We start from the raw sequence: 24,818 nt of genomic DNA, 5'->3' as shown, positions 1-24,818 counted from the left end.
AACTAGATATAGTCTCAATCGTGCAGATTTGCACGGTTCTATAGAAGTCATTTTGCCCCATACAGTTGCCACTGCCCAATGGGCTTCCAAGGGGACCGGTGCGAGACTAACATCGACGACTGCTACAAGAACAAGTGTGAAAACAATGCCACTTGCATCGACGCAATTGGAAGCTACTCATGCTCCTGTGCACCTGGATACATTGGTGCGAATAATCTTCCTTCTCAAACTTGCCCCTGACATAATGGAGAGCTTTATTATATATGAATTCATAACATGATGGATCTACAGCATTCTGCATATGATGTCTCCATGTTCATTAGTAAACTCAACAAACTGCAGCCTATGATATTGCTACCTGCAGATGCACTACCCTCCCTCCCTTTTTATTTCTGTTAAGATATTACAAAACTGCATCATTTTTGTTCCTGAAATGATTGTATAACACACGCTTGTATGCACCTCTTATGTTATGGACTGTGGGCCTTTAGGGATAAATAAATTAATTGAAAAGTAATGGTACTGTTTCTTTCTTTCTGTTACTTAAATGCAACTCTTACACTTTTCTCTTTTCAGGAAACTATTGCGAGAAGAAAATAAATTTCTGCAGTAAGGAATTCAACCCATGCAAGAACGGTGCCACATGTGTTGATCACATTACATACTACACGTAAGTGCACTGAATTGTGTTTTTTGTTACACACTTATTCATAACAAGAATAGAACTTCTGTTTGTGGGCATTAAGTCCATACAAAGTGCAATAAGTGCAATGATGGTTTTTCCCACATTGTTCAAACATACCATGCACCACCGAAAGTTGTGGTGCATATGCAGTGTTTGATCACCAAAGAACCAGTTCATGGCACACACATTTGCAGGTGTGCTTGTGCACTGGGCTTCGAGGGTGTGAACTGCAGCTCCAATGTGGATGACTGCGCTGAACAGCCGTGCCTAAATGGTGCCACCTGTGTGGATGGTATCAACAGCTACGACTGCGTGTGTCCACGTGGTTTCGGTGGGGCACACTGCGAGCTTGCACCCATGGTTGCCATGCTGTACCCGCGCACCAGCCCTTGCCAGCAGCACGACTGCAAGCATGGTGTCTGCTTCCAACCAGGAGGCACTGGTGCCGACTATGTGTGCAAGTGCAGCCCAGGCTTCACAGGCCGCCGTTGTGAGCTGTTGTCGAGTGTGAGCTTCCGTGAGGACTCGTTCCTCGAGTTTGAACCGCTCCAGACTCGGCCCCGTGCAAACATCACTCTCAAACTGGCCACACACCGTGAGTCTGGTGTCATTGCCTACACCGGTGAAGGCCAACATCTGGCTGTCGAGCTGTTCAAGGGGCGCGTGCGGGTCAGCTACGATGCAGGCAACTACCCAGTATCAACCATGTTCAGCTTTAAGACCCTGCCTGATGGTGATTACCACTCACTCACTCTCGTTGTCGAGAAGAAGAATGTAACGATGATGGTGGATGGTGGACCCACTCGCTCTGTGGTCAATGAGGGCCCCCGTGAGTACCTGGAGTTGTACACACCACTCTATGTGGGTGGACTGCCAGCGGATGTGGCGGCCGCCGCTCTGCGCCAGTGGCATCTGCGCAACACATCCAGCTTTCTTGGTAAGTGCCCACTTTGGGTTCTTGAGCATGTCACAGAGCCTTCAAGGCCTTCACTGCATGGCCACAGATTGCACAGCTGCATGGCTAGCCAGTGTAGTGCATGAGCCTACATTACGGAAATCCCCAGCCCTTGTTGTTGAGACCATCCAGAGAAAATAATCAGCTGTAGACTGCTTATACGGAAGCAAGTGACTGTAGTTGTGAACATCCAGGGAGCACATATGTGGCTCCCTAGGAGGTGCACAACAAACCACGGCAGTAGTACCACCACCAGATGCACTGGCATTACCCAGTGTGCAGCCCATGGCATCTGAGATTGCACAGTAAAATCGCAGCGTGTCACGTGTATTTCCGCACATTTGCCCCTGTCAGACACGTTCAATGTTGTCGTCAGTCACAAGAAAAGACGATTTTCTGCATGAGCACAGCGAAAAGTTCTTCATGGGCTAAAATGTCAACAAAGGGGTAAAAACGTGGCACATTCTTTATGTGCATGAGGTATGCGAAAGCCAGCACTCAAGTGTCTTGAAGGAATGGTACCTGTGATAGCCAAATGTCAACAAGTGGAAGTGCATGCTGTTGCAATACGAGTTTCTAGGCACCCTTTTTTATGTAGTGAACTCTCTTTAAACGGAACCTCAAGGGACCATGGAAATTGGTTCTGTTTACCAGCAGTTTCATTTACTGAGAGACAAAGCTGAATACAGTTGCATGCAATACAAAAGTAACCAACCATGAGATGGTGTTTGGTTTAAAAGGCAGTTCCATTTAAGTGATTTCCATTTATCGAGATTCCACTGTACTTGAAGGGGAACAATGTTGGTTTCTTTGTGCTGTTTGCATTCACAATCTCATAAATTAAGCCAATTTTGCTGCACACATGTACAGAACTAATGCACAGCTGTCATGCCTAACATGCAGTTCTGCCTCTCCTGTGAACATTTGTGCTATGTGCAAAAACTTGTGAGCATGCATCAGAAATGTACATTTCATGTTAAAATATAGATCATGTTAGTCTAGTTATGCAGGGAAACATATAAATGTGAAAAGACTGTACAGGTTCATTGAATAGTTCATCGAATAGAATGGCCCCAACATAACCCTTTGAGGGTCGCTTTCTTTTTATTTCCTTTCATTTCTTTCTTTTTTTTGTTGTTGAAAAGTGCATTAGGAAAGCATCTCATGCTGATACATTGAGCTGTTAGGAACAAGATAGAAATAGTGAGCACCATAAACATCAGCAGGGTGTGGTGAGGCAAGCAAACTGAATGTTTACTATGTTTTACTGAATAAATACTATGTCTTTATGGTTACTTTGCTATAAAGATTTTTGCATGCGAACCAAAACTGCTATGAACCGCTAAAAATAATTTTTTTGTTCGTTCTGTAGCATATCTGGAATGAAATGTTTTTCAGTGGAACAAAACTGAAACCAAACGAAAAACATTTTGTTCTGATACCCTGCATGCGACGCAACACTTTGGCATGCTAAAAACATGTGATGCTGCATGTGCCATTACCACTAGCTCAGCACATAAGATAACTTGTGCCACTTTCATATGAAAGCTCAGTAAACAACATCGTTGTTCTGGCTAATACATGCAAAAACTTTTTCTGTCACCATCTTGTTTGTTTCCATATTTGAGTGTAATGTGCAAGCAATTTTCAGACCCAGTTTCATAGAAAGAAGTTTGGTATAATAGTGTAAATACAGGTAATTGTTCATTTTGAGTCAGTGTTTTCACTTGAAACTCTGCTGAAGGCAGGGCGCAAATCGGGGTTTTCAGAGTAAGGTAGCATATCTTTAAAGTGTCTACTGACTGTCTCCTACTGCTGCTAAAGCAGATGCTGCAGCCATTGTGGTCACTACAAAACGTTTTGTTGGGCTAGTTGGTGCATTACTGAAGTACTATAGCGCCAAACAGACGACACAGGAAGAAGAGACACGGACAAGCGCTTACTAACAACTGATGCTTTAATGACGGAAACACACAATATATATACACAAATTTGGCGGCGCAACTCGCGCATTGTCAAAACATCACATGGTAAATGGGCAAAAGGCGATAGAACGATTGTGAATGTGACGTTCGTGAAGATGACACGTGGTGTACAGGGCCAAATGACTATAAATGATAATGGTAATGCGATACACAAACACCGCCGTAAGGGAGTACCCCTTAAAAACTAAAAGATTGGGAATGTTCACCAGGCGCAGGCGGCGCAGCAACATGCTCAGATTTAACTATGGGCTTCTAAAAATGACATCTCACTTTTATAGAGAATTTTCGATGGTTCGCTTACGCATTCAATGCCCTTCCTTTTAATGTGGAAGGCTTCCTTCAGCTCGCGGGCCACGCTGTCTCGACTTCTGTCCAGAATGATAGTCTCTCTTAGGCGAGGCTTGCACCCGCACTCTTTGCAGTGGATGGCCATATTGGAACCTGTTCCTTTCTCCTGTAGCCTTTCGTTTTCTTTCAGCCTTTCATTTAGACACCGCCCCGTTTGTCCTATGTAAACTTTTTTGCATGAGAGCGGAATTTGATATACTACGCCTTCCTTGCAACTGACAAGTGGATTGGTATGCTGGGTTCCGCAGGTCACGCGTTCTGTTTTCTGGTTGTTAACGCGGGCGCACAATGTAGCAAGTTTTGAAGGGGCTGAGAAAACAACCGGGATTTTGAATTTACTCGCGACCTTTTTCAGGTTGTGGGCTACGCGGTGGGAGTACGGTACAACTACAGGTCTTAATCTCCTGGTTTGTTCTTGCGTGTTTTTTCTTGCTTTCCCTTTTATCTTCTGGAGCAGGCTCTCTACTACAGAACTTATAACTGTCTGTGGGAACCCCGCCTCCTTAAGCCTTTCAATCTGCTGATGGAAGCTGCTCCGTATGGCATGCTTACATGACTTCCTGATAGCCGATTCCAATGCCCCTTTGGCTATCGCTCTTTTTACGGTCTTAGAGTGGGCTGACTCATAAGACAAGAACTCTTTTTGCGCTCGGGGTTGGTACTTCCAGTGCACTTCAGCTCCCAGGCTGAACTCGAGGTCTAAAAACTCTAACTTATTGTTCTTTGGTAGTTCAAAGGTGTATTCTAACCCATGGCTATATTTCATAAACACATCTAGCATCTCTTTGACAGTTTCTTGGTGGCCTGGTGGATCCTGTCTGTTTAACACAATTAGGAAATCATCTACATATCTAAATACTTTCAAAACCTTCTGTTTGTCAAGCATGCTGTCCAAAACGCTATCAACGGCCGAAAGAAAAATGTTGCTTAAGATGGGGGCTACGCAGGACCCTATACAGATGCCCTTCTTTTGAACATAAACCCTATCATCAAACTGAACAAGCGTGGAACTGAGATAAAACTTCAGAAGCCTAATGAAATTTTCAACTGACATGCCCACAGAATTCTGAAACGAAATGGTCCCTTTCTTTTCAATGCATGCCTGGACAGCTGAAAACAGTTCCTTGTGTGGGATAGAATAGAAAAGATCTTTAACATCGACCGAGAAAAAAACACCTACGGTACCGCAAGACTGTAAAAATGCTACCACATCATAGGAGTTCCTTGTTTCGAAAGGATCTTCCATGTTAAGTGAACTCAAATGCTTTAACAGAAACTGGCTAACATGACGTTGCCAAGATTCCCTTTCACTCACGATACACCGGAACGGAACTTCTTCTTTGTGGGTCTTAGCGGTAAAAAACATGCCCAAAGTCTTATTTTTGCACTTACTTATGGCATTTGCTATTTTTCCCAGTTCCAGTTCCTTGCAGAGGGACACAGCTTGAGATTTCACCCTAGCCGGCTTGAGGCTTGACGTGGCGAAATTCTTTTCCACAGCTTGGCAGGCGTTCTCCTTGTAATTTCCTTGCGGGACCACAACGAAGCCTCCTTCCTTGTCAGCTTGTAAAAGCAGCAGGCCATTGTCCTTGAAGAATGTGACAACTTTGTTAATCCCAGATCGGTTGCTCGAAGATTTCTTCGTAACTGTTCTTGACAGCGCGTCCACTCCTTCCAGTAGGCACCTTTCCTGGTCTTCAGGTGACGCCTTCTCGGCAACACGACGCCTATTCAAAGAAAGTAGCTCGTGCGCTGCAGTTTCAGGTTCGAGGCTGAACTTCGGTCCCTTCACCAGCACGTTTTTTACATCCTCCGTGACTTGTACTTGTCCCAGGATTTTTACGGCACCACTGGCCTTCTTCTTGTCTGGCGGCTTGGGTGTGTTGTTTAGCATATGTCACCACCAGAATTCCACCGTTTGAGCCGCAAGCTTCCTGTGTTCCCGGAATTTCTTCTCGGCAACCCACTCAGGATAATTGATGTGACATGTCATGTGCAAATAGTCAAAAAAGAGCCGCACTTGCCTCCACAATTCCGAACGTACAATCCTACACACCCGCTTTGCGTGCCCGTAGGAAGGCTGAATGGCACCGAAGAGGGCGTAAATTTCACCAGGAATCAGTCCCTTCTTGAGGCAAAACGAGATGTGTCTGGCGCGGCATGAAGACCATGTGATGTGGGTGACGAGGGCTGCCAAATTTGACGTAGGGGAGGAAACACATATTGAAGGGCCCACTGTACAAGAAAGATATTCCAGCAAAACTTTTGTGTTCCTTCCTGTGTGTTGTGTTCCTTCCTGTGTCGTCTGTTTGGCGCTATAGTACTTCAGTGGTCACTACAGTAGAACATCGTCCACACGTTTTGGAAAAATCCATGAGAAAAAGACGTACTAACTGGGAAAGCATACAATCCGAAGTAACTAAAAAACTTTGACAGACTCAACTATTGTTGACATCTACGTAATGCGGTGTGTTGCGGGGAGCGCTGCAGCACGAGACGACGACGCATGTCGATCTGGTATGGTGGTCTGGTGGCCTGAGATGCGTTTTGTCGTTTTCCTATTGCATGGTATTTTAATTAACTTCTTCTCGAGCATCTTTGTTAACCTCTGAATTGCTGCCCCATATGTTAGCACTGTCAAAATGCGATGATTGTACCCTTTTCTTTTCAATGACAGTGGTAAGCTCCCACTCAGGATTTGGTAATGCCTGCCGTATGCACACCAACCCATTTTATTCTTCTGGGAATTCCCTTCTCATGATAAGGATCCCCTGTGAGTAATTGGCCTAAATAAGCATACTCATGCGCAGACTCCAGAGGCTGACTGGTGATCATGAATTCTTGTTCCCTTGCCAGGCTATTGAACATTACTTTTGTCTTCTGCATAATTATCTTCAGCCCTACTGTTACACTTTCTCAATTAAGGTTCTCAATCATTCGTTGCAATTAATCCCTAGTGTTGCTAAACAGGACAATGTCATCTGCAAACCGAATGTTGTTGAATTATTTGCCATTGATCCTCACAACCTAACATAGGTTGATTCATATATTCTAAAAAAATGAAAAACTTTCCACTCCTTTATTTACCGCCAGCTCAACTACTAAACCTCACTAACTGATATAATAACGTAACATAATACCAATAAACAAAGCCATAAGCAGCATCCTTGTAGCAACTGCAATCTGTAGTATGGTCCTTGTTGAATACTTTGTAGGCATCCTTGGCACCCCAAATAATGTCATCCTTGGTGCTGTCAAGTGCGTTAAATACGCAGTAAATCTTAAAGAAATACTGACCGAAAAATTTTGTTTGCTGCTTTTTTTTTTGCTTTTTTAGGTAGCTGTCACCTCTATAGTTATAGTATGAAGCCTCAGTTCTTCAAGAGTGCCACAAATGAATAATTACAGCACCTTTAGTACGGCCAGTTGAAAATTCTCATCAAGCATAGCATGGCTCCAGACGTGAAAAAGGTTGCTTCTCACATCACCGAAAGTGGAGGTGGCAGGATGTGGTGTCTGAAGAGAATACAATGACCGTGTCATTGAAACATAGAGGGACACTGTCTCCTCTATTTTCCTGTCAAGTGCTGAAGGGACCCGGGTTTAGGCATGACAGCCACAATGTGTGTATATGCATCAGTGGTATCTGGTTCCACGAGACCGTCACAACAGGTTTTGGTGACTAAATGGGTAACCTTTTTCACGTCTGAAGCCGCACTGCTCTTGGCATGCATTTTGAAATGACTTCAATAAAAGGTAGCCTAAGTAATTATTTAATGCACTCTACATTAATTAATACTCTATAACCTAATTAATTATTTGATGCACTCTAGGGGAATTAAGACTCTATAACGTAAGTTCTGGGCTATCCAATAAAGCAATGCAAACAGGACAAACATTTCTGTCAGTTCTCCTTTAATGCCAGCCTGGATAATCTCCAGACTGGCTTTACGGTGGGTGCGACACAGGCACTCCATTAGCTCGGTACTTTGCTAGCTTTGTTCAGAAATATAAGTCCAGATTTTTTGGTCACGAATATAGGTTCATCGTTCATTCTGGGCCACATATTAGGAAAAAAACAAAAACAAAAAAAACATGGTCAACCTATATTAGAATAACTATGGTAGTTATATTCAAAATTCATTCAAAAGGCACACAAAACCTGGTTTTATGGTAGTTTTAGGGTGTATTAGTGCTATATAGTGCTTAGCTTTTGAATCTACCTGATGTATTTAAAGAAATATATTTAAGAAGATGCATGAGCACATTTTGCTCATGTTGCTTGACGCCTAATGGCATGTTTATTTGCATCATTGGCCAGATCTGGTCCATAAAAGGTAGCGTGCTGCCCCTCTGCACAGAAGAGGCAGCCAGCTGCTTCCACTTGCTGTTCGGGAACCATGACAACAATGTAATGCTGGATGTGTTGCTGCAGGCCAAAACTCGAAGGTGTCTCCACCATAGTCAAGAAACACGTCATGGCTAATCAGAACAGTCTGACCTCTTGACAAGGGGCTTATGTACCGGCATGTCTTGTAGATTTTCTTAGTCACAGATCTGATTTTGTTTTATGCGAAGCATATTACGAGAGCTCAACCCAGCTCCTCAGGCGCGGCGGTGTCGCCATGAAATCACGTGACACCGTGACGTCACGACAGAGGAGAAGTGGCTTTGGCTCAACTCTTGCAAGACGGGCTGGGTGGGAATCGAACCAGGGTCTCCGGAGTGTGGGACGGAGACGCTACCACTGAGCCACGAGTACGATGCTTCAAATCGGTACAAAAGCGTCTCTAGTGAATGCGGTGTTGCCTTAGAAACGAGCTGTTTCTAAGGCGTGCGTCTCTTGCTCAGGCGCACATTTCGTTGCCGCGCCGAACGCTGCTTTGCTCGACGCTCACCGCGTCCAATGCGGGGCGCGTAGTCGCTGCCCTGTAGCCCATTGTCTTACACCCCTTGGCGGGTCGACGGGAACGCTCTCGCGTTCCACTCTTGAAGGCGAAGCAGTAATGCATGAGTTGTTTCTTCGTCTAGCCGAACCAAATATAGCCAAGCAACAGCAGTTCACCAGGCTAAACAGTGGTTCAACAACTAAAATAAAGGCTAGTATGCTTCGCATCCTGGGCTTAACCTTACCTAAGCCACAGCCATTTTTTCACACCAGTTTTCTTCTTATATTCCTCACTGCTGCATAAGAAATTAACTCAGTGGAAGTTTCCTTTCCTATTCTTTGGCCTTTGTTTGCAATCGTTAACATACTGATATTAAGTCGATAAGTTTATTTTTCCACTTTTTCCACCGTAAAATACACGAAACTGGCAGAACCAGACTTCCATTTTGTGTTGATTTTAATGGTCTATCAGTGCTCTCCACTGCTCTTGCATCAAAAAAGGAAATATGCAATAACGTACCTCTAACCAATAACCTTACATGATGATCATATAAGGTCCCATGAAAAATGTATATGATCATGTCATGCTGTTGAATAGGGGGGTTACAGGCGTGCAGAGTTTTTATTACATAGTTAATTGACAATGACTGTCTATTGTAGCATACTGCCATCATATCAAATGACACTTATTGATTGTAAATTTGTGATGAGTGATTGGTAACATTGAATGTACAGTGCACAACATCACAAAGTATCTAACCGTGTAATTAATTTTCTACTTTTAAGATGATCTGGAGTGGATGTTGTCTCCTTGTGCTCAGTGGTGCAACACCTGTCCAGTCGAAATAATTGGGAAGCAATATATATATATATATATATATATATATATATATATATATATATATATATATATATATATATATATATATATATATATATATATATATATATATATATATATATATATATATATATATATATATCTTTCTGACTGTCTTGTTATCCACAATATGTAATAACTTCTCTTGCTGTCTTTACTGACAAGATGTCTCACCCTCACCTACTTTTGTGGCAGGCTGCATGAAGGAATTGTATGTGAATGACAAGCCAATGGACCTGATGAATGCACGCAAGCAACAGCGTGTTTCGCCTGGTTGCACGGAGTATGACGACCCCAAGCCATGCAAGAACCACCTCTGCAAGCGCGGGAAGTGCATACCAGTTGATCGATACAACTATGAGTGCAGCTGCCGCAGTGGCTGGAACGGGCCATTCTGCGACCAGGGTAAGAGCCTCAACTGTGTGATAGGCTGGTGCATATGCTGCATGTAGCAAAGTTCTACTGTGAGGTTATGCGGGCTGATAATATTTGGGGACATCACTTTTAGTGCAAGTGGAGTGGCTACACCGATGGAGCTGACATGACAAAAAGTACTTCCATCTGGGCACATTCTTTTGCTGCTGCCTTGTCCACTGTCTACCGGATGGTCGAAGCTTGAATTACTTGAGACTTTATCTGAATGCTTTTCAATGTTTTGTTTGTTGATACGTGCTGGAGATGTTGAGATTAATCCAGGTCCAACCACCTGCTCCGAATCACTTCTCGACATAGAAAGCTTACCTGATGGTACAAAACAGGAAATGTCACTTATGTTCCAGTTTCTAAAAGAAATTCATGCGTATACTCATTGCAAGCCAGCAAATCTCGCGCAGAGAGTTCGCCACTGATGTCAAAGCAATCAAAAATATACAGTAAAGCATTGAGACCATACTTGCGGCGTTTCATAATCGCTTGGACACATTAGAACAACAAGCTAAACAGGCTCAAGACCTGTCACAAGAAGTATCTTGCCTTAAAGAGGAAGTCCATGATTTGTCTTCACACAAATACTCATTTCAGTCACGACTTGATAAAATGGAGTGCAGGTCATGTCGTGAGAAGTTAATTTTTTATGTCCTTCCAGATTCCAAAGAGTCTTGGGATGACACTGAAAAAAAAGCTAACAGACGCAATCATTCTTTTATTTCCCTCATTTTATCCTGATTGCATCCAGCGTGCTCACCGGTTAGGTACAATCTCTCCTGCCAAACCCTACCCCATTATTTCAAAGTTTTCCAAATTTAAGATTTAAGAAAAGGTATTATCACTGTGTGAACAATTGAAAACAAATGACATATCCATCAGTCAAGACTTTTCACCCAGAACACGCTTAGCTCAAAAGAAACTAATGAAATTCCCTCATAACCAACCACAATCATCTTCCTTTCAGCGCTGCATTATAACAAAATGGTTATTAACAAAATATGCTTCATATGTAATCCTGTGCAAGTTACAAAAACAAGCAAATATGCAAAACAATTCACAACTATGCTAGAGCTAACTTCGAGGCAATCAACAATGAATTAGTTGATTTCACAAACACATTTCTGACTAACTTTGATGAGCGTCCTATTCAACATAACTAGGACATGTTTTCAACTAAAGTAAACTAATTAATTGAAAAGTACATCCCTGTTAACATTATCACGTCTAATCCTCGAACACCATGGTATAACACCTATATCAAACGGCTTCTAATCGAAAAAGATGTCTATATCGCTTGGCCAAATTATCATCCTCAAACTTGCACTGGACAGCCTACAAATCTGCATCTGATACTTACATCGCAGCATTAAAGGAAGCTAAATATAATTTCATGTTGAGTACCTTACCGTCACTCCTGACATCTAATGTTTGAAAATTTTGGCGTATGATTAACCCCGTTCTTGATAACTCCATTGCTTCGGTAGACACAGCTGGCAACTCCGTTCCACCTAATCAATGTGCCACTATTCTAAATGAAATTTCTCCTTGGTTATAAATACTCATCTTCCAGACATTTTACATTACAGTTACCCATTCATGCCTCTCATTATTACGCATGTCTCATCAAGGTTCAAGACTGGGCATGTTGGTATAGCATATTAGAGGCTCGATTGCACAACATTTGGACGACACACACAGAAGATAAACACACACCACAGAGCGCTCTGTGGTGTGTGTTTCTTTTCTGTGTGTGTCGTCCAAATGTTGCGCAATCGAGCTTCTACTCATGTCTCATTTTCCCTTTTTTAATTACTTCGCTTCACCTTGCGTGTTTCCACAGAACTGTTATGTCAAACGCTTGCCTTTGCTTCAGAGTTGTTGATGAGCTCAACTTTTCTCTACCATCTGCTAGCCGCCTGGTTAGCTCAGATGGTAGAGCGGCTGCCCCAGAAAGGCGGTGGTACTGGGTTCGAGTCCTGGACCAGGACGAAGTTTTCTTCAACTGTGAAGCTATTTCTTTCGAGGAACCCATATGGGTTTTCTTTGTAGCAATTGCTACGATTGGGTGGATGTTTCATTTTCCCTTTATTAATAATGGAGATATTATAAAGCGTGCAATGTTTACTTTCCCTCTCAACACAACATTGCCTCTTGGATAGTGCCGATAGAAATGCCCCTCCTATATTGCCCCCCCCCCCCCTTTTTTTATGTGGTGCCCATATGGTAACCCTTCAAAGTTGGCATTTGACAAAGGTGCCCCAGAGCAACAGAGAAATGGTGACAAGACGGGCGATGTGGGTGTGCACAAGCTTTCGCTCGGGTGTAATACATGGTCATGAAAACTCAATCAATGGCAGGTGTCTATGGGCTGTTGCACTGGCTATGATATCACTGACTGCAGCAAAAGTGGGGACCTTGAAAGCTGAAGGAGAAAGTAAGCAATCCATTATGAGAGATTGTGGGCTCCCTGCTACATGCAGTGGAACACAGGACTGGAAATGTCCTTTGTTTGGCTGCTTGTCCCTGTCAAAAGTGGTGCTGCTGAAGATGGATCGGTACCAACTTGCCAAATTTGCAATCCTAACGAGGATTGCACTTAGCTTGCATGTTCATGGCAGCATTGTCTACAGATTGCAAATGTCTTCTTACCATGTTCAAAAAGTGTTGCAGCGCCCCTTCAATTGTATCTGCCAACAAAGCCATCTTTTTCCGCTAAAGAATCAAACAGCAAGCTCCTAAAGCTTGTAGAATATTCAAGTCTGGCCTGGTTCTTCATTTCACAATATTGTCCCTTGCTCTTGGTCTTCTTGTGCTGCTAGTCTACATGCCTCACCATGCACCTCACCTAGCTTCGAGAAATATTGTTTAGAGCACTGGTTACCATTGCTGACATTGTTAGCACCCCTGCCTGAGTGTGTGCTAGCTTATCTGGGCTGCACATGTGCATATTGTGCCTGGTTGGCGCAATAGCGCTTTATGGTAAAGCAGTAGCAATGATGAGCCATGAAATTAAAGAAACAAAAGAAAACATTGAGGTATGAACCTTAATCTTGTACCTATTGTTTTCATAAATTATCATTATACAATATAGCTTTATGTACTATTATGGGCATGCCATCTTGTAATGTGTGCATAACATTCTTGTAATCACCAAGCATATTTTGAAGCTTACACTAGAGGTTGATCTTGTGAAGGTGGAGCAATGATGAGTACTAGTAGAAGTAGCACAGTGAAAAGCGTGTGCATTCTTTCTGCACACCATCTGGCCATGTTAGGTGCTATGGCACATGAGCAAAGGAGTATCATAGCTGGCGCTCATTGTCTTTGTGCATTCCACTACGTTGAAAATTTTTTAATTAAGCCACAAATTAGGAGAATAATTATTGTTGCACAGTGCTTCCATTTCATCAAGCAGCCTCACCTTTCTTTTTATCTCACCAAACTAGTACTCATTTGCATGAAATGTGCTTTCAGGGGTTCCTGCAATGTCTGTGTAACACATAATTGCATAAGGATAAGACCTGCTGCAGCTCACATCATACCTTCATGTGCAATGATGAAGGTACCTTATTCACTGGTCCATCCATGAATGAGCTATGTTCTGCACAAAGCTGACAGTGGCTTTCATTTTTCAGTGACTTTGTTATACACAGCCTGGCAGGAATGCACATGCTAAGTATTACTGAGGGCTAAAACATGGAAGAAGGTGAAAATTGTGGTTGCCATGAAGAGCTGAAAATGACATAATCTGCTGAGGACTAAAACATGTTACAGTGTCCATCGCTTATAATTTAAGTTCTGGAGTTGCAAAGATCCACACTATAAGCGGTACTGCACTGCAATGAAAACAGCAATTTTCAATGCCTGCACAGACACTAAACATGTAGACCTAGCAGCAATGTGTATCTGATAATCCAAGCATACAATCAGGGTGTCTTCACCCTTTTAAATTTACCAAAGGCAGCTGCATTATAAACAATATGTCATCTCAGGCAGCTGCACTATAGGCATGCTACGCATGTACATTGATTTCTGTGGGAGGGTCTGTGGGGGTAAGAAAAAATTGCGTTATATTCAGTCTTCTATCATAAGCAGTTGCGTTATGAGTGGTCTGAACCGCACCTTCATCTACATGCATTGTGCGCTCTGCAATTCCTGGAGGCATCTGCATCTCACACCTGCTTCCTAATTCTCACTTTTTTCACTCTACAATTACCCTGTTGTCCCACCCCTGAGACTTATTAGCTCCAAGCTCTGGCTTTTTACATAGTAATAAGGTAGTCGCAAGATTGTTGGCTGGCTTTTTTCTTTCTTCAGTAACCGCTAACCCACCTTTTATCTGTCTTGCAATAATCTGGTTTAGGCTGAACCTTCCATCAGCCATCTTTCACGCAGCCAGCTTTTTATCACGAAGCAGCTGCTTTTTCATGGAGTGTCAGCTCCTGCCCAATTAAAAGGATCATTTTTAAAACAAGAATAGATGTGCCCACACAATCCTGTTGCAGATGCCAGTATGAATCATGATCTCGTTTTGGGCTCTCTGGTGTTTGTATCGGATCCAGTAGGTATTTGAAACCACCAGCATTTAACACATATGCAGCAATGCTTGTTGCAGAAACGGGCATTTCACTGCTTGAAAATGACACAAACATTAGGTGGCAGCAGTAGGCGGCCACTATAGGCTTTGGATCGATTCCCACCGGTGGATATGGACATGAGTGCTTATAAGTGGCCCTACTGGTGGACATACTCAATGTGGCCTCACAGCCAATACTGCTGCCCTTTGTAATCTATGATATTGAAAAGCAACTGATAAAAGAAAGCAGATGAAATTTATATTGCATTTGAACATTTGTGCTTCCTGTTGATGCAAAGAGTCTGTGTATAGATGCTCATTTGACTACTGGAAAGTAGCACCCTCGCTCCTCCTTGTGTTCAACTTTGCTTCTCAGGAACACAGCAGTTGCTCAAGTCATCAAATGTTGAGTCAGGAACACTACAGCCAGTCATTGCACATTCATGTGCACTGTCACCTGTGGCAATGGGCCCCGAGGGCCTTTACCAATGGCTGCTAATGCAAAGCGATTTTGGATACACGGCTGTGACTTCTGCATTTGACAGTCAGAGTAATCAGCACTTGATTCTGGTGCACTGCTTCTGTCAAGTAGGAGTGAAGGCATTACTGTGGTTCACAACATGCTATACCACACTTGCGTTGCTGCGATTAGGGCAATGACACAAGCCAGCATGGCTAAAGGTGCCTAGAACATGGACATCAATGCAGAAAAACTGGCCTAGCTGATGAGTATTCATAGTAGAAGTGCAAATTAAATGGAATGAAGGGAAGGCATATAGATGCTTGTCTTGCATGTTCTCCCTTTATTCTATTTCTTTCTTTGCACTTTTGCCAAGAAATTTCTAAACCCAATGAGCATTCTGTGTGGGGTACACTGCTCATACCATAACTTTTTATTGTTCATATAGACATAAACCACTGAAGTGTAAAAATAATACATGCTCTTACTTTATATTGCAGCTCCAACATGCCAGAAGGAGCAGTATCGTGACCACATTGAAGAAGACGGTTGCCGGTCACAGAAGAAGGTCAAGATGGCCGAGTGCATCGGCTCATGTGGTGACCACTGCTGCCGTGCTCACAAGACCAAGCGGCGCAGCGTCAAGATGGTGTGCCCATTGGGCAGAACGTACACGAAGCATGTGGAAGTGGTGCGCAAGTGTGGCTGCTCGCGCAAGTGCTGAGGGCTCGACAGACGTGCTTGCGTTGCATAGGGCTGCTGCCGTTGGTCTCCGCTCATTATTGTGTACGCCAAGCCGGTACACCGCGCGAGCAGCTACACAACCCGCCATTTTTGTTCCTATCAGTGTGCACAGCGCTGATTCAAATGGGCTGGACGTGCTTCTGCCTCAAAAGTTTGAATTGGACAGCTATTCCCAGGATCAGTGTTGCCAACCAATGGTTCTTGCGTCATTTTAGTGGAGCATGTAGAAGGGTCATTCTGCATTTGGTTTGCCTCGGTGCAAGTCTAGATGCTTCGCCGTTGTGTAATTCTGCCACTTTGCTCCTCTAATTGGCTCTAACGTGGATCATGCCCTTTCTAATTGGCTGCGAGAAGAAAACATGGTAGAATATCTGACAGCAGCAAAACCTCCAGAGCAGCATCCCATATTTAATGACACCTATTTCAAGCACAGTAACTGTGGTACAATCTGTAGCAGTCACAAAAAGATTGCATTTGGTAGGCTTTTTAGTGGTCACGCTGATATTCTTTATCCTGCTCTAAGTTTCTCTATCTAATTACATTGGTCAGAACTTGTACCTGTACTTCAGAACATCAATCTGATTGGTTCAACATTTCTGTGGAGTTTATAAAGGAAGTTGGTTCTGCAGTGATGTCAAAAAATAACAAAGTATGTATGCCTAGTGGAGTTCTCTTAGGGCACCTACACTTATCTGAGATATGTGTTTTGAGTATTCTAGCCCTTTCAGAAACTTCCCCCAATATTGTGATCATAAATTCCCTGAAGCACCATTCCTGTTACGTGTTCCAGGCATTTCCTGAGCTATATTTAGTAGTGGCCATCTAAAAAATTAACATTTTGCTCATAGCAGGACATGGGAGAAGGACAACCAAGAAGTGAGAATCCGTCTGTTGGGTCCTTTGTCTGGTTTTTGGGAAGTTAAGCAGGTTCTGTCCCCATTTCATATTATCTGTAGATGTAATGGCACAAGGACATCCATGAATTGCTCACTGCTCTGGGGACCAAAGTGGCAGTCGATACGGAATCTGAACCGGCACAATTATTTTCAATGTTTGGCAGCCTGTAGTTTGTAGTTTATTTCCTTTTTGTTGTTGTTGTTATTGTCATGCGCTCATTCTTTCCATCCAGCGTACTTTTGTTTTCCTCTTTCCTTATATTAGGTGTTGTGATTAGCTTTATGTGTTATTTATATCTCTAAGGTTCGTGTTTTGAAAGCCAAAATTACTCACGCAGCTGATGTACTACTTGTTAGCTGCTCTTTTCATGGAAAGCTTTAAACTATCTTATCATCACAAGAGTGTATAGAATCTCAAGTTACTACCATATTTGGCACAGCTTGTGCTTTGACGGGTTGAGCTTTTTATGTAATGTGAGAAAGAGTTGTCTCAACTCTGTGAAGCCAATGTTGCTTTACCAATGTTGTTACAATGAATTCATTGATTTGGTAGTGCTAATTGTAAGTATTATACATTCGATGTGAATCTGTAGTCTTTAATGGTGCATTGTGTCTGTATGTGGTGGCCTTGAATATTAGTTAAAATCTACAGCAGCTGTAGTGTTGCAGTTTTGAACTTCCTGCTTGAACAACTCACTGCCAAAGGGTGAAATTGAAAACATCAAAACTTGAGCTATCTCAATGTGGCACCAGTCTGTTTTGTAGGTATCAAGACCGCTTCAAAATGAGTGGCATAGAGCCAGTGCCAAAGAAAAATGAGCATTGCTTGTATTCAGCAAACTGTACACGGCAGCTACCTGAAAGGTACTGAAGACGGAAGCTAATTTGGATTGGCATAAATTACACTTCTGTAATATCAAAAAGGTTAGTCTTATCATGAACAAATGTCTGGGAAGCCAGAAAATGCACAAGACTGAAAGCTGGGTAGCAACACTATATTGAAGTCCTCTTGGTAGCTCAGCATGAAATCAAGGGTTTCGACAGCATCTGTGTCGGGCTAGCTGATTGTTTATCAATAAACAAAGATGACATTGCCTTTTAAAGGAACCGAATGCTTACAAGACTTTTTTGTTTGCAAGTAGTCTAAACACAAAAAAATCATATATATATATATATATTGAAATCCATGACGTTGCACCGACATACTGCCACTGCAGTTTGAATGCAAAATTCAGAAACCTTGGCCTTCATTTTTTTTCTGCTACTAGTATTAAACCTTTTTTTTTTTGGAACAAATAAATGCAAGTATAGATTTCAGAGAATGCTTGACTAGTTCAAAATTCATTTAGTGTTGGTTTAAGTGCCTTAAGAGAACACATTAAATCAGGTTAGACAGTTAGACTAGTAGATTATGCACCTGGCACTATTTGCAATCTCATTCAATGGAAATGGTTGGCTTATTGGTGATGAAAATGAATACTGACCCTTCTTTTATACATTAATTACAAATATATAGATCAACACTTATGCATAGTGGCGAGCCAAAGTGGAAATTCAATTTTATGTTGTTGCCTTGTGCAGTACACACCTTTGCTCTGATTAAATGTCAGTCACTTACTGTTTCAAAAGTGTGACCTACCCATCCACCCAAACTGTTGTTTTATTTAGTGTCCATTAAGAGTGTCTCGTGCATAGCCTGAAAACAGACACAACATTGCTTCACGAAGTGGTTGTTTAAAAGTGTTTTTTTGATGAGTTGCTAGTGGTACCATGTATTACCACTCTTCAGGATTGTGCAGCTATTTCTTATTGTGAAAACACCGTCCGAAGCACTACTTTGTTTTAAATCATTGTTCTTGATGGCTGTGACAGAACTGACGCCTTTCTATCATACTGTACCACATCTGTCACTGTACACCTCTACAAGAGTTCCCTAGTAGGCCATGGAAAACTGATGGCATATATATTTCCATCAGCAGACCTTTACTACCAGTGTAAGCTAATACTTTTCACAATGCTATTTCGAAACCTGCTTAATTATGCTTTCAAGTGATCAAGGTACTACTATGAACTGATGTGACCATGTCTCTCAGTCTCATCTGCAGCATGTGCATGTTGCCATTCCTTTCCAGGATAGGTTGACACCAGTTTGAAGCTGGGCTAAGAATGTTAAAAGGGTCGGCTGTCACATTAGAATGTGAAGTACTTGTCTGCAGTTCTCACAAAACATCGGCTTCACAGAGATGACGCGGTAGCAGATGCTGCTTAATTTTCATACCAGCAAGCAGGTTCAACACATTTCATTGCTATTGAAAGCATTGGTGGTGCTGCAGTATCTGAACAGACCAAGAGCTCACATTTCCCCATTCATCTAAGCACTGTCGGGTTAGCGTGGTAGTGACATTTTGACGGGTTTTGTAAAGGTCCCAATGCTGTTTTTTCGTTTTGCACCTGCATCCCCATTTCGGCCTTGATCGCGCTTCAGTCAGGCTGGTCATAAAAGAAACTGCCATCACTGTTCACAGTTATTTTAGGGCCTCGTTAGCTGTATAGAAATCAGGTGATGCATAGCATTTTGTGAGATGGTGATCTTTCTAACATTGTAAAAAATATTCAATGCAGAAGTATCAATCACATTGATGCATTGCTGAGTGCAATGTGCAGCATTATGTGCATCACCCAAGAATGTCAGCTGGTTTTCCATGGCTCTCACTCTTCGTATTCACCAGCACCTTTACTTATGCGGCAATGAAGATGGCACTAAGACAGTATTGATGCTATTAAGTTGGAAAATCCACTTGGTGGCTTGTTTTGTTATACTTCTACTCCGATAAACAAGTGCAGGAACCTTTTACTTGAAGTGTAACTACTTGTTGCATATGTAGACGAGTATTGTACCATACTGTGAAATTTTAGGCATTCAACACATTCTCCTGAAAAGGCTGTTAACATTGAATTGAATATTGGTAAACACCTCCAAGTGATATTAAATCTTTTAGGTTCTTGGCAGCCGCAACAGAGCAGGATGCACAAAAGTAGCTCGCATGTGATGGGTGTTAAATATGGAGCCTCAGTTTGCCAGTTTAGGACATGAACAACATTGAGTGTGTGGAAGCAGCTTCATTTGTCATGGTTGTTTAGTGTAAAACGTCACGACTTATGACAGAAGAAGTATGATGCGTAGAGTTGTGCTTATGTAAGGTAATGCCACTGCCTCACCAGTCAGTAATTTTGGCATGTTTCGAACCATCACAGCTACTTTTATTTAGCATAGAGTTTCATATGTGGTCTTATAGTTGTATGGCACACTATATAGTATTCATTTCTCTGTATATAAATGCCTCATTCAAAGATTATATATATATATATGTATATGCCGCTAACTGACAGTGTCTACAAACATTACATGGACATTGTGTACACTAATTAGTTTATTCCCTTTCTTGAAAATGAGTGTGTATATAAAAGACTGTAGAAGGGTCAATAACAACATTTGTACTATTGCCTTGAACAAACACAAATTAAGCAATTATCGTCGCACCTACTACCCTTATACTTTTTCCGCCCAGGACCAGGCCTTTGCTGGTGGTAACTTGATTGGCCATTCTTGTAGACATGAGTGTTGGGGAGTTGTCTTTTTCACTTGAAAAAAGAAGTTTGTCACCATCCTGCCGTTGATTTCTACATATTGGTGTCTCTATGCAAGGAAAAGTCACTAAGTCTATGATTCAGAGAAACCTCGAAATGAGGCACATATCTTAAGCACAAAGAGATACCATGTGCCACCTCTTTTGCACAGATTGAACCATTGTTTTGTTGGACAGAAAACCTCAATGAACTTCTCTTCATGCTTTGTCTTATAGGACTTTAATATTTTTCTTTAACATTACTGTAGTATTTTCCCACAGCCTTTAGGCACTTCCATGCAACCATAATCTTTCAGGGTAACACATCGGCAGTCGCAAAACTTTACATCATGACCTTTCCCCATGATGCACCTATTCTGGCCTCTTTTGTTTTTGGCATTGGTGCTTTCTGATTTACTCTGTGGACCATAGGTATAAAGGTTGTAAACAGGGAATAGGAAATCTATAGGAAATTGATAGATTTCCTATCGCGCTGCACTGACAAGCCCCACACATACCCACCATGCATAAACGACATATTCATAATATGGGGACATGGTCAAGATAATCTAGATAAATATGTAGCATTTCTAAATTATTTTCACCGAACAATAAAATTCGCATCAGAATCTTCAACGGAGCACATAAACTTTCTGGACACAACAATATACATTGACAATGGGGCACTAAAGACAACATTGTATAGGAAACCTTTTGACAAGTAACACTACCTAGAATATACGAACCGCCATTCCAGACATTGCAAACAAGGCATCTTTAAAGGCCAAGCCTCACGACTACGTCGCATTTGCATTGAAAACCAAGGCTACACAGATAGACTTGATCACCTTAAAGAAACCCCATCAAACAGGAACCGCCCAAACAGTGCCCTTCAAAAAGCCTACACCGATGCAACCAAACTTAATCGAGCCGAGGTCTTCAAGCCCCGCGCTAGGATCATAAGAACAACGCCGCTTCTTACTACTAAATTCTCAAACGCACTCCCAAACATGAATAACATCCTCAGTAAATACTACCCAATTCTCACCAGCAACCACAAACTTAATAAGATTTTTCCCGACCCTCCCAGAGTAGCCTACAGATGCAGCACTAATTTTAAGGGTATTCTTGTGCATGCCAAACTTAGGACAAAGATGAAGTTGGGAACCGGTCCCTGTGGCCACCCCAGGTGCTTTACATGCAAACATATTTGATCCACTACTAGAGTAGAAGGTACAGTGCCGAATTAGACAAGGTAAATTCGAGTTTCACCTGCACATCAAGCAACGTAGTCCACTGACTAGAATGTGCTGCTTGTAGCAAACACTACATAGGTGAGACTGGACAACAAATTCATACAAGACTCAATGGTCACGGCGCAGGTACAAAACACAACTTACCTAAAGCAGCAGCCAGCCACTTCAATGTACATGGTCATACATTTGACAATGCAAGGCTCTATATACTACAAACAAATTTCCGCTCACCTCGTGAGAGGAAATATACGGAATCATACCTCATACACAAGTTTAAATGTCTACACCCGACAGGAATTAATTTGGGACGTGGCAACTTAGAATCTTTAAATGCGGTAACTTAAATCTGAAATTCTCATATCATCAACCTAGGCACTAAACACATTGTGCCAGCAGCTAAACTTAATTCTTAACCTCACCTATACCTCTATTTCCATTATTTTTCTGCCTACTACTCGATTTAATGTATACTTTCATGTTTTTACATTTGTATCAACTACTATATGACCTCTTTTCCCATGTACACCTGCCCCTGCCCGCTTCTACTCACGTCACCCTCCTATTTGCTGTTCCGGTTTGGGTTTCCCTCCCTTTTTTTGTCTGTCTTTATTATATATAGTTTTTCAAAACACCCTCACCAATGCATTCTAAAGTCGCAGACGCCAGCATACCTTTTTTGGTGCCTCAGCCACACAGGGTATCGCCATTTCTGTATACCGCCATAACGACACCTATGTTGAGCTACTGGGGCTAACGTCCTTTGAAAGACCATGCCCCTGCCTTCCAGTTACCCCATGCATTGCACCCCAGACTCCTTGTCGCCATCTTAACTCTTTCAAATTTACCCAATGCATTGCTGCTACGCTACTGAAGTCATTCTTTCAACTGATGTTTTTTGGGGTATTTTTTGTTACTCATGCACTGACCGCCCGACCAGCTCTTCTAAAGCCACAAAAACATGCCGCCAGCGACATCCCTGAATGCTCCCTAACCTCTCCCTTCCCCAACGCCCTCCCATGCCCTTCTTTTTCTTTTCGTGTTCTTTTTTTCCCTGTTGGTGTCTTTGCCTTTCTTTCTTTTTTCTCCTTTTCTTTCTTTTATTTTATCCCCACCTTCCCACTCTCCCGCTCTTGTCCCCTCGTCTTAGGAACCACGCTTACAGACGCCAGACGACAACGCTCATTCTCTTTTAAGTCTCTCCCTTTAAAACCAGCTGCCACCAACAACAACCACACGTGACGTCACTCTACTAACCCTTTAAAACTAACATGCTGAAGATGACAATGCTGCCTTTAATGAAGATAGGTCCTCCTATCGAAATATTGGCCAGCCTTTCTGAGGCACCTTGTCCCTGTTTATAACCTTTATACCACAGTGTGCTATTCCATCTGGCAGCCCCTTTCTTGACTGTGGACCATAGCGGTGCACCCAATTCTCTTCCATAGGGATCATGCAATCATAGAAGCTATCGCTAAACTTTACTCTTTCTGTGTGTCTTTTTTTTATGCATCTTCTTCACCCACTGTGCACTCCAAGATCAAAAGCAAAAAAAGCACTGATGAAAATAACTATATTTAAAATGTGTCACATACACATTCAAAAACTTGTCATTGGACTTGTGCTGCTAGTTTAAATTATATTTGTAAAGTGTTTTAGCGAAATGAGATGTAAGGATGGCTGTTTGCTCTCGGCATCAGTATGTTGACGATCATGTAGCAGGTTCACTTCTTTCCTTATTTTTAACAATGTTTTATATCAGGAATATATCTCGTGACTGGATGGCTTCTTCCCAAGTATGCTAGACATAAAGTCGTTGACGTTAACATACCTCATGTTCCTGTAGAGAGATCTTGCATGGAGACCACATTCCGTAAACTTGACAAGACTTACTAAAGAATCAAAAGTTCTTAATCTGTCCTGCAGCTATATGCTTTTCATAATTGTTAAGATGCCAGAAATGTGGTGAAATAAATTTTCCATTAACAGAAATAATTGGTGGCTGAAGAGGATATGCCTGCTGAAGGGCATATGTCCTTTTATGCCACCTCTTCCTTTTAACGCTACACCTGTGCTCCTGTGGTGGTACAGTATGCATTGCTAGCCAACAGCAATTTAATTGATGTACATTCATGGTGCTGCCTGTCATGGGCCTCTAGTATCAAAATTTTTTGACAATAGTGCAAACTGTATTAATGACCCTTATAGTTGCTCTTGGATTGGAGGTCAAATTTGTGGCAAAAGCATTTATATCGTCAATGATCTACAGAAATTGAGCTCCTGGTTTTGTACAGTGAATATTTCTTTGTTTGCAGAGCTTGTTTCCTATCGACTCTGTGGTAGTCGGTTTTTTTTTTTTCCTTTTTCCTATGGGAGTAAAACATGAAGTTACACAACCAATCCCTCTCTTTGTATGGTGGTCCTTTTTACGCTCGCAAGTGAAAAATTTGTCACTACAGATATTCAACTAAAAGCATTTATTGAATCAGATGATGTAGCTATTCAGCAAAATTTTAAACTGTACAAAGAAGACGGGACATGAACAGAAACATAGACACATAGACACACAGAGACACAAGTTCTGTGCTTGATTGTGCGTGCATCTATGTTTCAGTTGATGTCCAGTCTTTGCACAGTTTAAAAGTTTGCTGCATCGATGTAGCTATCATATGCCCTGTTTATTGGCTTTTTCCATAACTCCAATAACCCTGTGCATATGCAAGGCAGCATCGTATTCCTGCCACCATAGTGAAAAATAGACCTGCATGCGAGCACAGGATGCAATTTGGAACTGTTCGTGAGCCACACAAATGCTCTGCTAGAAGTCTCATTGAGATTTCTGTGATGTTCTGACATACATAGCATGTTTTCACATACATGGCCATGCAAGTGCAAACTTCGTTCCTTTCAACAGGATGGGGGGGAGATCTTTGCATGTTTCTCTGCTTGCACCATGAATGTGTTATTGACTACTACAAAGCGGTAATGGCAATGGGAAGAGGCCTTCAACTGTCGTCCCAAATTCCCTAAGGGCAGACTACAAGGCAAACAAACCAAGAAGCAGGGTATGGTGCAATATCTTGTTTGTCTACTGGT

The 24,818-nt window shown here is 42.1% G+C and overlaps 1 protein-coding gene across 1 annotated transcript in view; it reads left to right on the top strand.

The window, feature by feature from the left end:
• The window catches only part of sli (slit guidance ligand), a 379,301-nt gene extending 355,179 nt beyond the window's left edge, over nt 1-24,122 (top strand). Inside the window, exons 30-34 of the mRNA XM_065440604.1 lie at nt 66-205; nt 577-670; nt 880-1,622; nt 9,937-10,146; nt 15,704-24,122. Of these exons, the coding sequence (XP_065296676.1) occupies nt 66-205; nt 577-670; nt 880-1,622; nt 9,937-10,146; nt 15,704-15,927 (1,411 nt within the window). The 3' untranslated portion in view covers nt 15,928-24,122. The remainder of the gene's footprint in view (nt 1-65; nt 206-576; nt 671-879; nt 1,623-9,936; nt 10,147-15,703) is intronic.
• Nucleotides 24,123-24,818: the final 696 nt, after the last annotated feature.

This window comes from Dermacentor albipictus, chromosome 1, assembly GCF_038994185.2.
Source record: "Dermacentor albipictus isolate Rhodes 1998 colony chromosome 1, USDA_Dalb.pri_finalv2, whole genome shotgun sequence".
NCBI classification, from domain to species: domain Eukaryota; kingdom Metazoa; phylum Arthropoda; class Arachnida; order Ixodida; family Ixodidae; genus Dermacentor; species Dermacentor albipictus.
The sequence above is the reverse complement of the archived record's forward strand: the minus strand, read 5'-3'. Positions and strand labels throughout refer to the sequence as shown.